At 44.9% G+C, this 19,679-nt stretch overlaps 1 protein-coding gene across 2 annotated transcripts; it reads right to left on the bottom strand.

Annotated features, from left to right (window-relative positions):
• Positions 1 to 934: 934 nt before the first annotated feature.
• On the bottom strand, positions 935 to 19,168 carry abcg1 (ATP-binding cassette, sub-family G (WHITE), member 1). Of its 2 annotated transcripts, none has more exons than XM_085379848.1 (15): positions 19,072 to 19,168; positions 10,938 to 11,184; positions 8,009 to 8,126; positions 7,626 to 7,758; positions 7,499 to 7,549; positions 7,279 to 7,424; positions 6,592 to 6,715; positions 5,980 to 6,094; positions 5,761 to 5,906; positions 5,529 to 5,630; positions 4,182 to 4,350; positions 3,406 to 3,506; positions 2,433 to 2,591; positions 2,226 to 2,344; positions 935 to 2,136 (listed from the first exon to the last, which is right to left on the bottom strand). In XM_085379848.1, exons 1-15 carry the CDS (start codon positions 19,132 to 19,134, stop codon positions 1,908 to 1,910), a joined length of 2,022 nt encoding a protein of 673 aa, XP_085235974.1. In that variant the 5' UTR covers positions 19,135 to 19,168; the 3' UTR covers positions 935 to 1,907. The 2 variants fall into 2 exon arrangements, with proteins under 2 accessions (XP_085235974.1, XP_085235975.1); XM_085379849.1 differs by lacking the exon at positions 19,072 to 19,168 and adding an exon at positions 17,812 to 17,862.
• Between the last annotated feature and the right edge of the window lie 511 nt (positions 19,169 to 19,679).

The raw sequence follows: 19,679 nt of genomic DNA on the forward strand, positions 1-19,679 counted from the left end.
CACAGTCATGGTGGATGGATGCCCCTCCCTCATCACAGTCATGGTGGATGGATGCCCCTCCCTGACTGTGATTATGGCTGATGGATGCGTCTCCCTGATTGTGGTCATGGTTAGGATGTGTCTGAGTACAGAATGACCGCTCAGGTCTTATAAACTCTGCTTTAAATGTTTTTGCTCGTCTTGAATTAAGACGGGCAAAGCCTTCCTCGGCTGTGGTAATGATGATAAAACTGAACTTGACACTGTGAAGGTGATGTACATGTGTGTCTTCTCTCAAAATGCAGCTGCTGTTGTGGACAAACGAGCTGAGCCTAGGTTTGCCAGCACTTATCAGCTGGCAAATTAAGAACATCTCATTACAACGTTTGTGGTGTTGTCCTCTTGTGGGTGGTGGGGAGGACGCAGGAGGCACTAGAGGTTGAGTGCTTGGTGGATTGGGTGGCAGTCAGGGGCAGAGGTCTTGGTATTCTGATCCCCGGATTCCAAAAATGGCTTGTGATACATGGGTGTCGCCTCGCTCGTATGGAAGGGCCCCTGTTTAATCGTGTCTGAATCCCTCTGTGTGCTCTGCGTCTCTGATTCACATCTAAACTCTGATTTTATTTTCCTTTTCTCACTCTCTGAGTTTAAATCTGATTTTTATTTAACCACGTTTCAAAGATGAACATTTCCACTTTTGTGTTTTAAATTTCTGCTGTGAAATCAGATGTGACACAGTGATTAGAGCAGACGTCCAGTAGGATGAACGTCATTTCCCAGTAAACAGCTCCACCTGCTGGTTGCAGAGACACAGTGCAGCTAAGCGAGCTGCTCAGTTGCTTTATGTGAGGAAAAACATCTGCTGAGTTTTTCAGACAAAGCTGTTTGCCTGCTGTCGCAGGTACATACACAGTTAACCTGAATATTAAAAACAGACAGTGTAATGTTCCCATAATTCAGTTTAATTAGTTCTGTCACAGCCAGTGAAATGATCAGGAATAAACAGCATCTCAACATGACAAATACTTTTGATATTTTCATTGTTTTGTTCATCCTACCTTTCAGAACACGGTGTGGGTAATTATTGTTTTATTGTTTTATTGTTTTATTGAAATATCAGTTTTTCTGTTTTTTCACAGGAAAGTTTTCTAAAATTTATTTAATGTGAATTTTATCAAAGTAAACAGATGTAATATTTGTGCTTAAACAGGTTCCAGCCAATGATTTTTATTCATATTTATTGTAAAACTTTTATATCTGAATCATGTGGATTTACTCCCAAACACTTTCCGCTCAAAAGTTTGATTTTTCATCATTTTTATCCCCAGTTAGTTTTCACCAGCACTGAGTTTTGTTTTAGCCTCAAAAGAAAAGCTTCCAGGATCTAGAAGATTTTTGTTTGAAATCATGTGTCTTTGTGTGTGAATGTCGGTCGGGTGGATGGAAGATTAAAAACACTTTTAAATGCACTGCCGAAAACTTCATCCAACAGTTTTCCAGGATTTGCAAAATCTGAAACATTCCTGCATCACTGCCTTCAGTGGATCTGCAGAGGCAGGATGCTTAAACATGAAGGACAGAACTCAGGAAATCAGGGCCTCTGTGCTGCTCTCACCTTTGACCTCAGCAATAAACTAAAGAGGCAGAGATGTCATCATCCTGCAACTGCAGAGGCTTTTATTCTAAAAAGTAGAAATCAGTCAGGATGTGGCATGGTGAAACCTCCAGGATCCAGAAGACCAGCTCCTGGTCCCACAGGACCTCCATGAGACCATGAGATCTCCCCCTGTAGGCCTGCGGTGTCCTCACATGCCATCTCTTCTTCATGTGTTGTTTAAGAGCGAGTCAAAGTGGAGACAAACTGGACAGCTGCTCTTCGGCCTCCGGGCTCTTGCTCTGCGACTCCTCCTCTTCCTCCCGGCCTCGCTCTACCTCTCAGAGCTGATTTTGTACCGGAGGACAAAATAAGCAATGAGTCTCAGAGACAAAAAGAAGATGGTGAGGACAATGAAGTCCAGGTAGAGTTTGGCGTCCAGCATGTCCAGCTCCTTGAGGATTGCCTCAGACTTCTGGAAGTGACACGCCTCACCTTCACCGCAGTGAAGATCATCACGACCCAGGCTGTAGATGGACAGGATGACGCCTTCAAACCCGTACCTGAAACACACAAACACGTTCAGAGAGTGCAGCAGCGCCCCCTGCTGTGTGGATACAGCCGCAGGCCCGCCAGCTAACAGCGCCCCCACCTGACGTAAGAGATGTAGGACATCCACTGCAGGTACCAGGGGATGGTATCGAAGCTGACGAAGAACCCGGAGAACAGCAGAACCGGGATCGCCGTGACCGGACCCACAAACGTGGCCACCTACAGGAAGCAAACACACACGACTGATGTCAGCACAGGAGCACACCTGTGAGCGGACAAGAGGTGATGGAGGAAACAGCGAGCGGACCTGCAGAGAGGTGGAGGCGGCTCCGATAAGCAGACCCAGACTCTGAGCCACCAGAGATGTCAGAATCCCCAGAGACAGGAAGAGGAAGAACCGGCCAGCGTCCGGAGGCTGAGCCGTCATCCAGTACACGATACTGCAGTACACCACCGGGAACACTACCTGTACAACAGCGACACTGCAGGTCAGCGGGTTGATACTGCCAGGTCTCCGTGTGCAACGTTAAGCTGAAGCTCTTAAATCTAGGTGTGCGTATTGCCACTGATTTCTACAACGATTCAATTCTGATTCACAAGGTTGGATTTTGACTCAGAAATATTATAATTCTGATCAATTATCTTGGATATGTACAGCATGTCCGTGTGCGTGCTGTCGGGCTTACATCCTTTTGCAGAATCTGTTCAAGCTGTTTTCAATGTTTGGTTATTGTTGAAATGGTTTTGTGAGGCTGTAGCTGAGATTCTGACATTTCTGGCAAAATACATCAAATTCAGGATTTCGTGAGTCGATATGGGATTATTAAAATCAAAAACTATTTTTTAAACCCACCCCTACTTAAATCTAATAAGGTTTAAGGCTTTCATTATTAGGGGTGTGGCCTCTTAGACTGACCAGTGGATAGTGATACAGACAGCTGTGGGTGTTCGCTGTCTGCTAGCCTGAGGTGAGGCATCCCTGAACTGGACCATTGCTGTTTTTTTTAGAACATTTCTAATGACATTATCAATATCATTAGCAGTTACCAGAAATATGGCCGGGGTGAAGTTACTGTATTAACTGACTATCCATCAAGGGTGAGCCCCCAAAGTTTCTAACAAAATGATAAACTGTGCCGTCAGAAAAATGACAATAAAACAAGATCTTTCATCATCTTTCATCTTCAAATGTGTCATTAAAGAAAGAGATTCAGGAGCTGGAACCAGGAGCTGCCACTCTAAGTGCAGCTTAGAGATCGATAAAGCTGTGTCTTTGTTACCTGGAAGGGGACATCAGCCATGGTTTTGGCCAGGTAGTACGCTTTCAGGCTGTACCAGTAGTTGAGGTGTTCTCTCAGAAAGACGCCCATCTCCAGAGGAACTGAAGCACAAAAACATGGCAGCAGGTTTTCAAAGGTTGCGACGAATAAAACTCGTCCTTATTACAGAGACTTAGTCTGATGTTCTCTGACAGCAGCTCCCAGAGCGACTGCTCGCTCATAAAAGCCCAGAAAAGCTCAAATTTAAAGACACAATTTTACCGTCATTAATCCTGGCAATTGTGGGTGTCAGTTTAAGGATTTTCCCACTGCAGCCTGGATGGGTTTGGCCCTGAGAACATCAATAAAGCTTTTATTGTGTATGAGACAGAGAGTTCCTGAGTCAGAGCCGGCACCTTTGGTGCTGTTCAGGTAAAAGTGACGCACCTGTTGCTGAGCTCACCTCTGAACACTCAGCTCTATGCTTGAACCTCTGTGATGTCAGAGAGGCTAACACTTCAGAACCTCTGTTTACAAGAGGAAGCCAATCAGAACAAAGTTGTCTTTAAGGGGGAGGGGCTAAAACAGGTTGTATTGCAGGTAGGATAAATGGAGGTCTGTTGTTCTGTCCACCTTTGTAACAGCAGACCTCGTGTTACACAAGCCGATGAAGGACAGAGAACAGCTGCTCTCCAGCTCGACTCTGTGATGTATTTGTTACGCAGATGACACCCTGATCTTACTCAAACGTCACCTGTGTGCAGGTAAAGTGACACAGCAGCTTGAGGCGGACTCACAGGTGAGCACCGTGGGCATCAGAGCGGCGAACATGAGGAACAGCATGGAGAAGAAGAGGAACCCCGAGTTACTCAGAACCTTCTTGGCTTCGTTCCCGATACCCAGATACAACAGACCAATAAGAACGCCGATCCCAATGTGAGACGAGATCCTCAGGTGAGTCAGCACCTGCCAATGACAATGCCTTACTTCAAACTGCAATACTGCACAGTAATATTACCACACTGACAATGTTTTATTTCACAAATCTGTGCTGGAAACCGTCACCACGTGTTTAAGTTACAGTGAAAACAATGTTTTTGTGATTGAAAAGTAATCAGTAAAATGATGTCATTATATATGACCAGACTCAGACCAGAGTTTTAGGAAATTAGGAAGAAAATTGGCAAGAAATTATTTGTAAACCCGTCTAAGGAGCTTAGAAAGAAAAGCATCTGGACTTCTTTAAGTTTCTTGAAGACATTTCATCTGAGAAGCTTCTTAAATTCTATGAGCAGCTGGTGAAGAGTCACAGATTTTTACGCCCAGCGCCCTGTATCAGGATGGAGGCAGCTACGGTTGTAGCCACAGCTGGGGCAGACTGACAGAAGCGAGGCTGCCATTTCGCGCCATCGGCCCTTCTGGCCAACACCAGTAGGTGGTAGGTGAAGTGTCTTGCCCAAGGACACAACGACCGATTACAAGACGAACACCCACTCTTGAGCCACGATCGCCCCACTGGAGACACCAAACAGCCACCTTGACAGGACAACACTCAGTTGTTCACATGCATCTAAAGGTCAAAGGTCACTCTTTGAGAGTAATCCAATGATGTTCAGGAACAAATGAGGAAACAAAGTAGTTGAGATCTCTCAGTCTGGAAAAAGGGAGTTTTTCCTTCCCACTGTCGCCAAAGTGCTGCTCATAGGGGGTCATATGATTGTTGGGTTTTTCTCTGCGTGTATTATTGTAGGGTCGACCTTACAGTATAAAGCGGATTTAGGCAACTGTTGTTGTGATTTGGAGCTGTATAAATAAAACTGAATTGAACTGAAGTTGTTGCTGCTGAGGGTGGCCCAAACCAGTTTTTAAGTTTAGGGGGCCATCACTTGGTTTGGATATTTTTCCCCTAAAAATAAACACCTTCATTTAGTAACTGCATTTTGTGTTTACTTGTGTTATCTTTGTCTAACATTTAAATTTGTTTGATCTAAAACATAACAAAAATACAAAAAATAGAAAATTGGGAAGGAGGCAAACACTTTATCACACCAGTATAAATGGTAATGATAATTGTTATGTCAGAGTGATGGAAAATGGTGTCATCTGTGTGAATCTGAGGTGACGTGTACGGAGGTGTTTGTCACCGAGTCTCTGAGGATGCTGAGAAAGGTCCTCCTGAACAGGATGGAGAACTGCGTCATGCAGCTAGCAGAGAAGCTGTGACAGCCTTCAGACGATGAGCTCTCCTGACGGGAGATCATCACAGGTACATGTTGATTTTCAAAGGACTCATTCGTCATGAAACATTCAAAGGAGGTAAAGCGAAAACCTCCCTCTCATCAACCAATCACAGCAGAGGGCGTGCTGTTTTTTTACCTCCTCGGTGCGCTGCCACAGGAAGGGGTGGAGGGTGCTGTCTCCGTTGAGCTCGGGCTGGTGGTCTTTCTCACACTTCCTCTCCTGAGCTGCCATCACCAGCCTGATCATCTGGTCCCCGTACTCTCCGGACGCCACCTCCATCACTGCGCACAGAACCCATCAGTGAGTCTGACGCCGCGACGGCCGAGTGGGAACAGCTCGCCGGGCGAGCCTTACCGAAGTCAGCGGGGTTGTGGTACGTGGGGCAGTTCAGCCCGAGGTCTCTCAGGTACGGGACCAGACTGGACACCTGTCCCCTGTAGATACACTGACCCTGACTCAGCACGTACAGCTGAAACATGCACAGAGAGACAGACACAAGTGAAACCCGCACTGAATCATGTTTCTTATCATTCTGTGGACCCACACCAAGGTTTTCAGCTCCAAACACCTTTGTAGAGCACTTCCTGTTCTTCTCTCATCCTTAAAACCTGAGCAGGAGGAAACGGATTTCACCCCATCATACAAACTGTTACAAGTGCTCACTCGAAGCTTCTTTACACCACATTTACTCCTCTACACAAACTTGATTTTATCCCCTTTAAAAGCTCTTTGCCCCCCTCACACTCTGATTAGCAGATGACCCTCTAACCCACTGAAGGAAATGTAATCATTTATTTATTGCTTCTGACATTAGAGCTGCTTCTATAAATGTTTCAAACTGTTTCAGATCTTCAGAAAAAGAACCGCTGCTAACACTTCTGTGCATTGTCCAGCCACACGTTCATGTGATACCGGTTTACACCACTAGATGGTGCAGTGAGTCAGTGTAACGTGGAGGAGGGTCACCTTGTCGAAGAGCTCGAACAGTTTTGCGCTCGGCTGGTGGATGGTGCAGATAACCGTCCGTCCTCCTCGAGCCAGAGCTTTGAGCAGAGACACCACTTGGAAACATGACGAGCTGTCCAGGCCACTGACACACACACACACACACACACACACACACACACACACACACACACACACACACACACACACACACACACACACACACACACCTTCATAGAAGCTCAGCATGAAGCAGAAACATGACCAAACATCACTCACATGTAGAATTTGAAGTACAGCTTGTTCTGATCAAACGTCTGAAATAAGTCAAGTAAAAATAAAACAGCTGTGCTTTGGCACGACTGATCTCTGAGGCAGCGAAACCATTTCACACAGGTGAGTGGCGGGACCAGGAGTCGAACCACAGATCTCCCTGCATGATCCTATGTGTCAGGCATAACGTTTAAAATGAGTCTGCACAGTCTGAAAGGCTCTAAAAGCGTTCAGCCTGCGCGATTCAAAAATTGCTTTAGTGCAAAGATTTAAAGTTGGTTAGGAAGACTGAGCTGACTGAGTGGAATGGTTCAGCTGCTTTTCATTGGCTGAGGACAGAGCACCGTGGTCAGGACTGATATCCGACCTTCTGTGACCTTCTGCCAGCTTGGGATGAACCACGGAGAGGACCTGGAGGTCAACCTGATTTCTTACCTCGTGGGTTCATCGAAGAACATGACCGGCGGATTGTTGACAAGCTCCAGAGCGATGGCCAGCCGCTTCCTCTGCCCCCCCGACAGGTGAGACGTCCTGGTTTGAGCACATTCCAGCAGACCCAGAGCCATCAGGATGTCCCGGACCTGAAGGAGCAGAGATCCGAGTTCAGCCTGAGGGTAGAGTCTGAGATCAGGGAGGCCAGGAGCGATTGGCTCACCATGTCTCTGCGCGCCTCCTCCTTCTCCTGCAGCTTCAGGCTGGCCGACACCTGCAGAAACAGAGAGCAGGGTCTGCGATTACTGCGGTCTGCAGTAGGCTGAACGCTGAGGCTCAGCAGCACCTACCATCATGGCCTCCTGGACACTGAGGTGAGGCAGCAGCATGTCGTCCTGCATGATGTAACAGGAAACCTTCCGGAAAGAGCGCAGGTCTCTGGGCTGCCCGTTGATCAAGATCTCGCCCTTCATCCCCGTCTCCCTGTACGCAAAGACAGACGTGCACTGAGCGCGCTCTGGACAGATCCACTGACCTGCAATCAGTAATCAGATTCTTCACTAGCATTTACTGACACACACAGAGGTACAGCAGGCCGATGTGAGGATGCGGTAAAGCTCTCAGACTGAGATGTAACATAATCTGAAAACATTTTTAAAACATCTGCAGCTGAGAGCGCTATGACCTCAACCTCACACTCAGTCATCATCTCCGCCCTGATGGATGCACCCACCTGTACCCGGCCAGGATATTCATGAGCGTGGACTTTCCGGCTCCTGAGGGCCCCATGATAGCCACCAGGTCCCCACTGGTGAATTTCCCAGAGATGGCTTTGAGCAGAGTTTTGTAACCTGAGGCGAACAGAAACAATCAATGTGCAGGTTTCCCAGCCGCTCACAGAGCCGCTCTTTGTGCTCGAACTCTCGGCTCAGGTTTCCCATCAGTTTGGAGTTTTTCTCTCATTCATGCAGACCAGCAGCTGCTCTCACACTTTAGCCGCTCCGCTCGGCTTCTGTGCGAAAAACAAACACTCCCGCTCATCCTAAAGGCTCACTGCTGATGTTTCAGTGCTGACGGTCTGGACTCAGGTCAGTTACAGAACTCGGTGAGGCTCGTGCATCGTCCCGAAACAGACCACGTTTCTCCTGGACCTGCAGATGTGCTTCAGACATCTACAGGTCCATCAGAGACCCTCCCAACCCTTCAGCTGTCCCTCACTTACTCCGAGCAGCTACCCTGATCATAGTGTGACCAACCAGAACATTTACATCAGCGTGAGTCCAAAAACCCTGCAGCAATCATGAAAACATCTTCAGTAATCTGCTGTTAGTGTTTTGTCCTCACAGTGAGCTCAGCATCAGACTTATCCACAAGTTTCACAGTCTCAAAGCAAACAGTCACTCATGACTGAAACACAGTGAAGCACACATGTAAGAACGTGTGTGCCGGGCTGAGAAACCATGAAGAATGTGCTGACACCTGAAATCCTGTCTCAGAGACCAGGTTTCTGAGGTTGTCGTTATTAAAACTGAGGAGTGTGTTACACGTTACACACAGAGGCTAAACGCGCTTTAATGAGATTATTAGATTTAATCTGACCAACAGTACCCTCCGCACACTGTACACCCAGATGAACGTCCTCAACTCAGTACACCCATGACTGTACACCAACCCACCAGCCAACATCATCGTCATGTATGCTGATGACACTGCTGTGGTTGGGCTCATCTCTGATGGAGATGAGACGGCGTACAGGGTGGAGGTAGAGAACTTGTCCTGCTGGTGCTCAGAAAATAACCTGAAGCTGAACATCCTTCAAACCAGAGAACACATGGACTTCTCCCTGAAGTCCATGATGGAGAACGGGTGGTACTCGGGGGCCACGACCGAGAGCAGAAAGACAGCTATTACAACTATTCTAGCCTGTTAGCGCCTCGTACATGCCCCATTACATCAACCCTCACGTCTTCATCTGCTACTCTGCTTCATGGATCTATCTTTCTGGCCTTTTAATAACATGTGATCGCATGTTAACAGATTCTGTTGGCCTGAAAAGCATCAAAGAACCAATCAAAGGTTTTGTGTGAAAATTACAATAGAAAACCTGTAAATGTTTTCAAACTCACACCTGCACGCTGTTTTTGTGCACCTGAGCAGGTGTGAAATGTTCTCAGTGAAACTCATCTTTTCTAATATGAACAAAGAGTTTGGCTGAGCTCCATAATAATGGTCTGTAACCTGAGGCTATCAGAGTCTCTAACAGATCTAGTTTCAGCTAGAGGTTCCCGGCACAGCTTTACACAAGCACTATGTTCATTTTCTTGCTCAGGACCAATCAGAGGTAAGATGAGGTAAAGACCGTACAATGATAGAAGGAAAACAGAAAACCCCAACAATCAAATGACCCTCTATGAGCAAGTACTATGTGACAGTGGGAAGGAAAAACTCCCTTTTAACAGGAAGAAACCTCTGGCATCCTGTCTTCCTTCTCTCGCCCCAACCAATCACAGCATATGGCCCCGCCCCTCCCTGAGCCTGGTTCTGTCGGAGGTTTCTTCCTGTTAAAAGGGAGTTTTTCCTTCCCACTGTCGCCAAAGTGCTTGCTCACATTGGTCATATGATTGTTGGGTTTTTCTCTGTATGTGTTATTGTAGGGTCGACCTTACAGTAGGATTTAAAGTTAAAGTGGATTTAGGCAACGGTTGTTGTGATTTGGAGCTGTGTAAATAGAATAGAATTGAATTGAAAATTGAATATTAACACATAGTGAGTGAAGAAGAAACACCCTGTGCATCATGGGAAGGGATTCCCTAAAATAACAATCCGACCCATTCTCAAGCCTGAGCAGAGCTCAGATGTGGGCGGGTTCACGAGCGGTGACATCATCGCTTGTTTTCTTGTTCTTGCGTCTTTATTTTCAGGCAGCGAGCGACGGCGCGTCCTCCAATCTGACCTGCAGCTATTTACAGCAGAAGACCCAGCTGAGATTAACAGATTACAGCCGCTAATCCAGCGAGCGCACAAACACACAGCAGCCAAACCGAGAGCACCCAACGGCTGCCTGCTGACGCACAGCCCATCATTAACAATAAAAAGTCAAAAGAATGACATGAACCCTGTGAGGTCGGCCATCACCTTTGACCTCTCCAACTGGACAAATAAAGCCCCTAGATGGATAGATCTATGCACACACACACATATATATGTGAATATACTTTTTCTGTTCAGGGCTATAAAATGTGAAGCCGTCTGAGATTAAATTTGTGGGTTTATGAGTCGGTCAGAAGCGTTTATGTCAGATCTTCTCTTGCGTTCTGCAGACTCAGCATCTCTGTGAGGTTCAGGGCGGCTCTGATGTTGGTGTTCAAAGGTCAATGGTCACTGTGACTGTCTTTAGTCAGTCTTAGGTTGGCCTGATCCACATCTCTGTGGAAGCCTTTTAAAATAGAAGCATTCAGACCAGCTCCTCCTGCTGTCCTGATACTTTTTGCTGTTATAGGAGCGTGACTCAGGATCTGTAATGAATAAACCAGCTACAACACAAGGCTGAATCGTGCTCTGGATTATTTTCCACCCTTCAGGCATTAGCTGGCATTGAATTTACAGTGACAGTGTGTTTATTTTCTGAACCTCTGCCATCTTTGTTTTGTGTATGACTCTACCTTTCTTCCTCCACCAGGGTCCCTCTCTGACCACGAAGGAGACGTCTTTGAACTCAATGTTGACCGCGGGTCTGCGAGGTAATGAGGAGAACCTCTGGGCCTCCATCAGGTTGTTGTCCACCTTCTTCAGGTGTCCCTGCAGCAGTGGCGTCTGCTGGCTGCCAGCCAGCCGCTTGTTGACCACCTCATCCATACAAAGACAAACTGTCCGGGGATCCAACATAAGGTCAGGGGGCCCGTTGGTATTCTGAAGGTGAATAAAAGGAATCCGGCTTAAGACAACCATAGCTGACCATCTGAGAATGTAAGCAAAAAGGTCCATCAATCCATCCATCCACCATCCATCCACCATCCATCCATCAATCCATCCATCCAACCATCATCATCCACCGTCATCCGTCCACATTATCATCCATCCATCCATCCATCCATCATCATCCGTCCACATCATCTTTCATCCACCCACATCATCATCCATCCATCATCCATCCATCCATCCATCATCATCCATCCATCATCATCATAATCATCATCATCCACATCATCATCCATCCATCCACCATCCATCCACCATCCATCCATCCACCATCATCCATCCAACCATCATCATCCACCGTCATCCGTCCACATCATCATCCATCCACATCATCCATCATCCATCCACCGATATCATCATCCATCCATCCATCCATCATCCGTCCACATCATCATCCATCCACATCATCCATCATCCATCCACCGATATCATCATCCATCCATCATCTGTCCAGATCATCATCATCATCATCCATCCATCCACATCATCATCCATCCATCCATCCATCATCCACCCACATCATCATCCATCCATCCATCATCCATCCATCATCATCATCATCCATCCATCCACATCATCATCGATCCATCCATCATCCACCCACATCATCATCCATCCATCATCATCATCCATCCATCATCCATCCACCATCCATCCACCATCCATCCATCCACCATCATCCATCCAACCATCATCATCCACCGTCATCCGTCCACATCATCATCCATCCACATCATCCATCATCCATCCACCGATATCATCATCCATCCATCCATCCATCATCCGTCCACATCATCATCCATCCACATCATCCATCATCCATCCACCGATATCATCATCCATCCATCATCTGTCCAGATCATCATCATCATCATCCATCCATCCACATCATCATCCATCCATCCATCCATCATCCACCCACATCATCATCCATCCATCATCCATCCATCATCATCATCATCCATCCATCCACATCATCATCGATCCATCCATCATCCACCCACATCATCATCCATCCATCATCATCATCCATCCATCATCCATCCATCGTCCATTCATATCATCCATCCATCCAACCATAATCATCCTCCCACATCATCATCCATCCATCCATCCTTCATCATCCATCCCACCATCATCATCCACCCAAAATCATCATCCATCCATCCATCATCCATCCTTCATCATCCATCCAACCATCATCATCCACCCAAAATCATCATCCATCCATCCATCCATCCATCCATCCATCCTTCATCATCCATCCAACCATCATCATCCACCCAAAATCATCATCCATCCATCCATCCATCCATCCTTCATCATCCATCCAACCATCATCATCCACCCAAAATCATCATCCATCCATCCTTCATCATCCATCCAAACATTATCATCCACCCACATCATTGATTGATTGATTGATTGGTAATTTATTTCAACATGTGAACAATATACAAGTACATTTAGAAAAGAAATAAGAGAGAAAAAAAATACTATACAAATTACATACAAAAAAACATTCTGATTAATTTACATGTTGAAAGGGAGTGGGAAGAAGTATACACTTATTTAATCCCACCCCTTTGCCATAAATTATCAGTGAATATTTAGTCAGCTTCCTTACTGATATAATTTGTAATAAAAATAGTGAACAGATTTCTGATATACTATATACTATAATATCACATCATGAATTTTTTGTTTGTTTGTTTTTAAATAGAGACATTCACTTAATTTAAATATTTTCCTTTTCTTTATAGATCGAGAAGATCATATTTTTATAACTCTTTTTGAACAGTTTTATGTTTGGACATTGCTTTAATTCCATATTCAGTTTGTTCCATAGTTTCACTCCATGAACAGAAACACAAAAGCCTTTTCTTGTAGTACGTAGCTTCATTGTTTTGAAGTTACAAAAACCCCTTAAATTATAACTTCCTTCTTTCAAAAAAAACATACTCTGAATATTACCTGGCAGTTCTTTATTTTTTGATTTGAATAGAATTTGTGCTGTTTGGAATTTCACTATATCGTCAATTTTCAATATTTCAGACTGCAAAAATAGTGAGTTTGTATGTTCCCTATAACCTGCATTGTGGATGATTCGAATTGCTTTTTTTTTTAAGACATCATCATCCATCCATCATCCATCATCCATCCACGTCATCCATCATCCATCCATCAATCCATCATCCATCATCATCCATCCATCATCCATCATCCATCCACGTCATCCATCATCCATCCATCCACCCACATCATCATCCATCCATGTCATCCATCATCCATCCATTATCCGTCTACATGTTTTTTTCAGTGTTTTGCTAAAATAAAAGCTGAACCTAAGCTGTACCACAGAGACTTGGTAAAAGCTTACAGATTTTGGTAAAGCTGGTCCTGTACACACAGTATCACAGACTCTCGCCTGGATGATGCACTCACATATTTCTGTAGTCCTTGCTCTAATCTCAGCCTCAGTCACACTAGAACTAAACAATGTTCACTCCGCTGAATCTTTGTTTTTTCAGACTCATGGTAAAGCAACTGATAACAGCACAGGACAGAGAAGACCACTGACAGCTGGAGAGCCACAAAGGTGAATGAAAAAAATATGACTGTGTATAGCGTTTACAGTTTAAACCATTGAAGCGTGTGTTGGTGTGAAGAGAAGCTGAATGAATTCACTCATCAGGGCAGGCGGGTTTCCTGCATGAATGGTTAGCTCGCGACTGTAACCTGATTGTAGGTGCAGCGGTGAGATCAATGAGCCTTTGAGGGGTCGGTGGTCAAAAAAGTGCTCTAGGAGCCATTGTTTGTTGTTGTTACCTTATGTGGTCACTTTTTGTGTTTTAACAGTATGGCATGTTTTTATGGTAGACACATGTAATTAGAGTCAGGTGTTGTTGGTCAGAAGGAGCAAACGGTTTGTGGCCGCTGATAAGAGTCTGCTGAACAACAAATGCAACTGATGGAAAGCAATAAATGTGTTAAACAGGCAAGATAAGTATGGCTGGAGTTATTGAACCAAGTTTCATTCATAATAGTGGCATTGCGTCACCTCTGCCAACGAACACCTCGGTAGCTTCAAGCGTAGGCTTAGCCTCTTGTGATGGCCAAAACCACGGCCGCACTAAAAGTGGGCAACTCTTACATATTTTAATTCATTCCTTCATCTAAACACATTCACACACACTTTGGTTTGCAATAAGTTTATTGACTGGTTTGAACACATTTGTTCTATTCGCAAGCGCGTACATTTAGTTTACTTATATATTAATACCAATTCATTTCTGATTTTTGGTTTGATTGTGACTAATCTTTGTCTCTTTTACTGGTTTCTTACCTGCCATCATCCCTGGCATCTTTTGTTGCCAGACAAAAGATATTGGCCAGTGTTTAAAAAACTTAAATACATAGATGGGCTGACTGGACCACACCACCACTTCCTGTTGAAGGGGGCAGAATGTGTATTTTCTTTAGTTAACCTCCTAGGACCTGGCGTCCACATATGTGGACATCGCATTTTGGGTTAGACTAAAATACTCAATTTTGCTCTACAAGGGCCTGATATCCACTTATGAGGGCATTATACTGATACTGTTCTATCAAAATTTTAAATGAATATCCTCATATGTGGCTCTCATTTTTCTTAGAAAAATAAGACAGCTGGGATAGGCTCCAGCGCCCCCGGCGACCCTGAAAAGGATAAGCGGAAGCTAATGGATGGATAAAAATCAGGTAAAAAAAATCTGGTAATTTTTACATTCATTAGGTCCCAATCAGCCCAGATATCAAAGAGAAATTAAAAATGCTGCCGTGGAAGAGTTCGGGTCTTAGGAGGTTAAACATGTTTTTGTAGTTAACTAGATATCTGAGTTTAATGTTTTTGATTTCCTTCTTTGCTGTTTAGTTTATTAACAAACTGAACTGCATCGTTTTTGTGGTATGTGATTGTGTTTAGTTGTCGCTGTTTTGTCATAGTGGTCTGATCAGCCATTATATATACCATCCATCCACTTCCGCTTATCCTTTTCAGGGTCGTGGGGGGCGCTGGAGCCTATCCCAGCTGTTATGGGGCGAGAGGCGGGGTACACCCTGGACAGGTCGCCAGTCTGTCGCAGGGCCAACACACAGGGACAGACAACCATTCACACTCACATTCACACCTAGTGGCAATTTGGATTATCCAATTAACCTATCCCCACAAAGTGCATGTCTTTGGACGGTGGGAGGAAGCCGGAGTACCCGGAGGGAACCCACGCAAACACGGGGAGAACATGCAAACTCCACACAGAAAGACCCCGGCCTGATGGTGGAATTGAACTCAGGACCTTCTTGCTGTGCGGCAACAGTGCTAACCACCGTGCCACCGTGCTGCCCATTATATATACCTTTGTGTGTCATTTCCTGTTTGGGTCAGTTATGTTTGTTTGGGCAGTCGTTTCACATTTCTTTGGCTGAGTTTAGTTTTTTTTATGAGCTCAACATTTTTGTTTTGTAAATATAACTTTTTGGGTTAAATAAATGAAAACCTGTTTTTCTAACTCCTTGTGCAGTACAGTGAGAGCGCGCCGATAATAGAGTTTCGAACCTCTATCCCTCCTTAAAAAGCTGACTGAGGAGCCTGCTGGTTGTGATTGTCAGCTCTCATCCTGCAGAGCCGAATGTTTGTTGTCTGGGTTTGTTGATTCTCTACATGTTTTCCAGCAGGCCTGGACGCAGACGTGGATGTAGTCAGATTAGGTACAGGTCTATACAGGCCAGAACATCCAGACTGGCCAACAGCCTGTATCCACAGGCTGTGAGGCTCCTGAACTCTCTGCCCCCCTCTCACGGACAATAACCATATCCAACTTCTTAATAGCAATGAACTGGTCTGCATTGGTGCATCATATCTTTATTCTCTTCCCCCTCCTGCCCCCCCCCCCCCCCTCTTTCTTAAATAGATAACTATCATATCTGATATCATATCTCACAGTACAATAATATTGAATGGGTTGCATTGTTGTATTTTGTCATGTTTCTCAGGTCTTTGTCTGAATTTCTACGAACATTATTGCTAAGGATTGTCTTATTGCATTGGAGTCACACTGGGTTAAATATGTACACTTGGGTTTTAAGGGGTATTTATTATTTTCTTCTTTTTTTTGGGTTGTATGGAAGCCCCAAACGCAATTTCATTGTTCTTGACAATGACAATAAATAAATAAATACTAAATACTAAATACTATTAGCCGTCAGCTAGTCCGGTGTTGTTCCTGTAGGACGGCCATGTGTGACTGACCTGACCCAAACGAGGCACTAATCTGCCTTCGAGCAGGAGGTAACTGTCGGGCAGAGCTTAGTCACCGAGCTAAAGAACAGGCTGAGTGCAGGATTTAAACTGAGCACCCGGCTGCCGTGATTCAGCAAAACTATTGCCATGGTCACCATGGTAACCCTTATCATTGATTTCTTCACTCTCAGTACTGAGATCTAAATTACAATTGAGGATTATCTGCGGGTCTTCACAAACTGAATATAAAGGTCAGTATCAGAGGTTTCTTCACTCCGCGTGATGAAGCATCAGTGCCTGAGATGTCTCTTGCGCCATGTTGGTTCTTGTTTTCAGGAAGTGACCATATTTGGATGAGAGGAAGGAGCACTAAGTTAAGAGCTAGTTATCAGTCTACAGACACAGATACCTGCTAATCAATAACAAAATCCCACAGTTTCCCTCATTAACCCTGGAGCTCAGTTTGTTACTACGGCAACCTCACAGCAGACATATTATTGGTCACAGGTGTTTGATGTCACCTGTCAGCCAAAATTTGAGAAAACAATTTAAAAACAAAAATGATTTCTTGCCTGGGAGTTTTTCCATCTTTGTTTTTTTGGCTCATCTAACATTTTTCAGACGTCTCCATTTGTCTGCTTAAAAAAACTACCAAATAACTTTCCTGTCATTACTCATCACTGCAGCATGAACAGCTTTACATCACTGACTCATGTTGAGAATATTTTTCTATGTGGAAGTGATGCTTTTTGTAAAACTCGAGCAGAATAGGAATACATACACATAACTAATAATTTGTGACCACACAGACAGGAGCAGAGATAATCCTGAGCTCAGAAACATATAAACATGTGACTAAACAAAGAGCTTTTCAGGAAATCAGAAGATTTCAGGATGTTTACGAGGAAACTGTGTGTGCAGCAGTAAAGGAAGTACAAGTACTGTACCTGTGGATCACCTCATAAATTGACTGCAACATAAGTATAATCTGAAAACTGTACTTAAATTACTGTATTTTATTCCTCCGGACAATTGTACTGCTGGAGCATCGAGACACCTGCAGCAACAGATGAATGTGTTCCTCCATTTGGTTTGTAAAAGTTCTTAAAGTAGTGAGAAACCTTTGTTGTGACTCATCGTTTCAGCCCATAAACTGTACGATTTTAACATCATCCGATTTTTACAAGTTCTCCATGGTTTGTGTAAAAGTCTTAGTAAAAGACTCAATGGAGGAACAAGTACCACACATTTATACTCAAGTATTAAGTAAATGTACTTACACGTGTTAAGAAAGGAGAAAGGCTTCTATCCTCCCAGCACGAGTCCGCTCTGTGAGAGCTACTAAACTTTCAAAACTTCCAGTCGTGGGCGTGGCTACTGGAGCCCCCCCCCCCTGCGTGGAATTTGATTGTCACACCCCGAAACAGTGCTGTGACATCACCACAGCCCGGGCAGACATTAGGAGGGGCCACAAGGAGGTCTCGATTATAACTGCACCTCCTCCAGCAGAGGCAGCAGTGAGTCATGATGTTTGGTCTCTGTGGATAATCTCAGCCATCATAACAACGGTACGCTGCGAGGGTGTTTAAATTGTAGGAAGTCTTAAAGTTTGCATTGTCAGAGGCGTGGCCTTTTGACTGACAGGTGGATGGTGACACAGGCGGCTGTAGCTGCGAGTTTCACTTGAACCTTTTGGAGCATTTTTAATGATACTATCTGACCAATAATATCGCTGCTGTGAGGGTACTGTACTCACAGACAGTCGACGAAGGCTGATGTTACTGAATTAGCATCATCTGTATCTGCGTGATGCTCCATACAGTCTCACCAAGCTGGCTAGCATTAGCACGCCACCCTCTCGTTTACGTCTGGGTAAAAAACAACGCTGTGGTGGTTAAACGCTAAAATGTGAATCCTGAAACGAATGAGTGATTTCAGTGTGCTTACTGCCATCTATTATATACAGTCTTTGTCCCTGCAGATTTACGATTTAAGCCGGAGGTCTGAGCATTATTTAGCAATGTTCAAAGCTTAGTACATATATTTTCCCCTCATTTAAAAAATCCTGTAATCACCCCGTGTGTCCACCCTGACTCCATTTTCACTATAGCCCAACATTTCATGCAGTAGGTTTCCAGTCTTGGCAGTCACTGTCTTAGAGAAACAATCCCAACAGAGGCACTAACACCCCGGCACTACAGAACTGCCCCTTCAGTGCGTGAACACAGAAACGATGAGGATAACCCCGCAGTATCATTCAAGTTAAAATCATATTATCATCATGAGAAGAGCTCTGCTCATATCATCAGGACTCTCCTCTTCCTCCCTGAGGAGCTGACCTTGGTGCAGTGGAGCTGCAGGACTGTTAACTTCTTTAAAACCCAAACATGTGAGATTTGCTGAGCCTCACACAGCTGACCGTCACATTCAGGCTGATTCCCACACAGATCTCGTTGCTTAGAAAGCTGTTTCCTTTCCTTAAACCAGCAGGAAACACAGAGGGTCACCCCTCATCATACCTCTGGAGTCCTCATACTCACCATGATGATGGAGTTGGTGACAGTGGGGTTGTGGACGGACCAGGCAGCCATCAGACAGGCCATGGCCGAGAGACAGCAGCACTCTGACACACACACACATCTGATCAGTGCCTCACTGACAGGCAGCAGCCTGCACTCATGGCCCTGCCCCCTCACCACTAACCCCACCCCTGTCTGGTGGCCACACCCCTCTCTGTGAGCAGTGAATAACATCAGTGGTGCTGCCTTAAAGAGAACAATTTAAAAACATGTACAATAATCTGCCAGCGTTTTTTTTATTATTTGTGTTTGTCACCTAAAAACAAACAAACAAAAAAATTTCCACAGGTGCTCTACCCACAGCCTGTAAATAACAGATGGACACTGCCACCTGGATAATGTCAGATTAACGGGAAAACAGACCAAATTTAAACACGCTCATTTATGATGAAGGTCTTTAGACCGATGATCCCAAACACTCACCGCAGAGCTCCCTCTGAGTCTGCTGGGGGCTTCTTCCTGTCGCCAAAGTGCTTACACGTGGTTGTCTGATTGTTGTTGTTTCTGTGTTATTTAGCTTAATGCTAACCCAGCAGCCGTGTGCCGGGCTGACTCCAACAGTTTACATT

The sequence above is a fragment of the Rhamphochromis longiceps genome, linkage group LG14 (assembly GCF_057381845.1).
Source record: "Rhamphochromis longiceps isolate RC_006_pf linkage group LG14, R_longiceps_female_GT1.1, whole genome shotgun sequence".
Taxonomy (NCBI): Eukaryota; Metazoa; Chordata; class Actinopteri; order Cichliformes; family Cichlidae; genus Rhamphochromis; species Rhamphochromis longiceps.

Excerpts from the sequence above, each read along its gene's own strand:
- abcg1 (XM_085379848.1), bottom strand. The coding sequence starts at position 19,134 with ATGGCCTGTCTGATGGCTGCCTGGTCCGTCCACAACCCCACTGTCACC. Across the intron at positions 7,550-7,625 it reads GTGTCCAGGAGGCCATGATG|GTGTCGGCCAGCCTGAAGCT; the intron begins GTAGGTGCTGCT and ends CTGTTTCTGCAG. Across the intron at positions 7,425-7,498 it reads AGGAGGCGCGCAGAGACATG|GTCCGGGACATCCTGATGGC; the intron begins GTGAGCCAATCG and ends CTGCTCCTTCAG.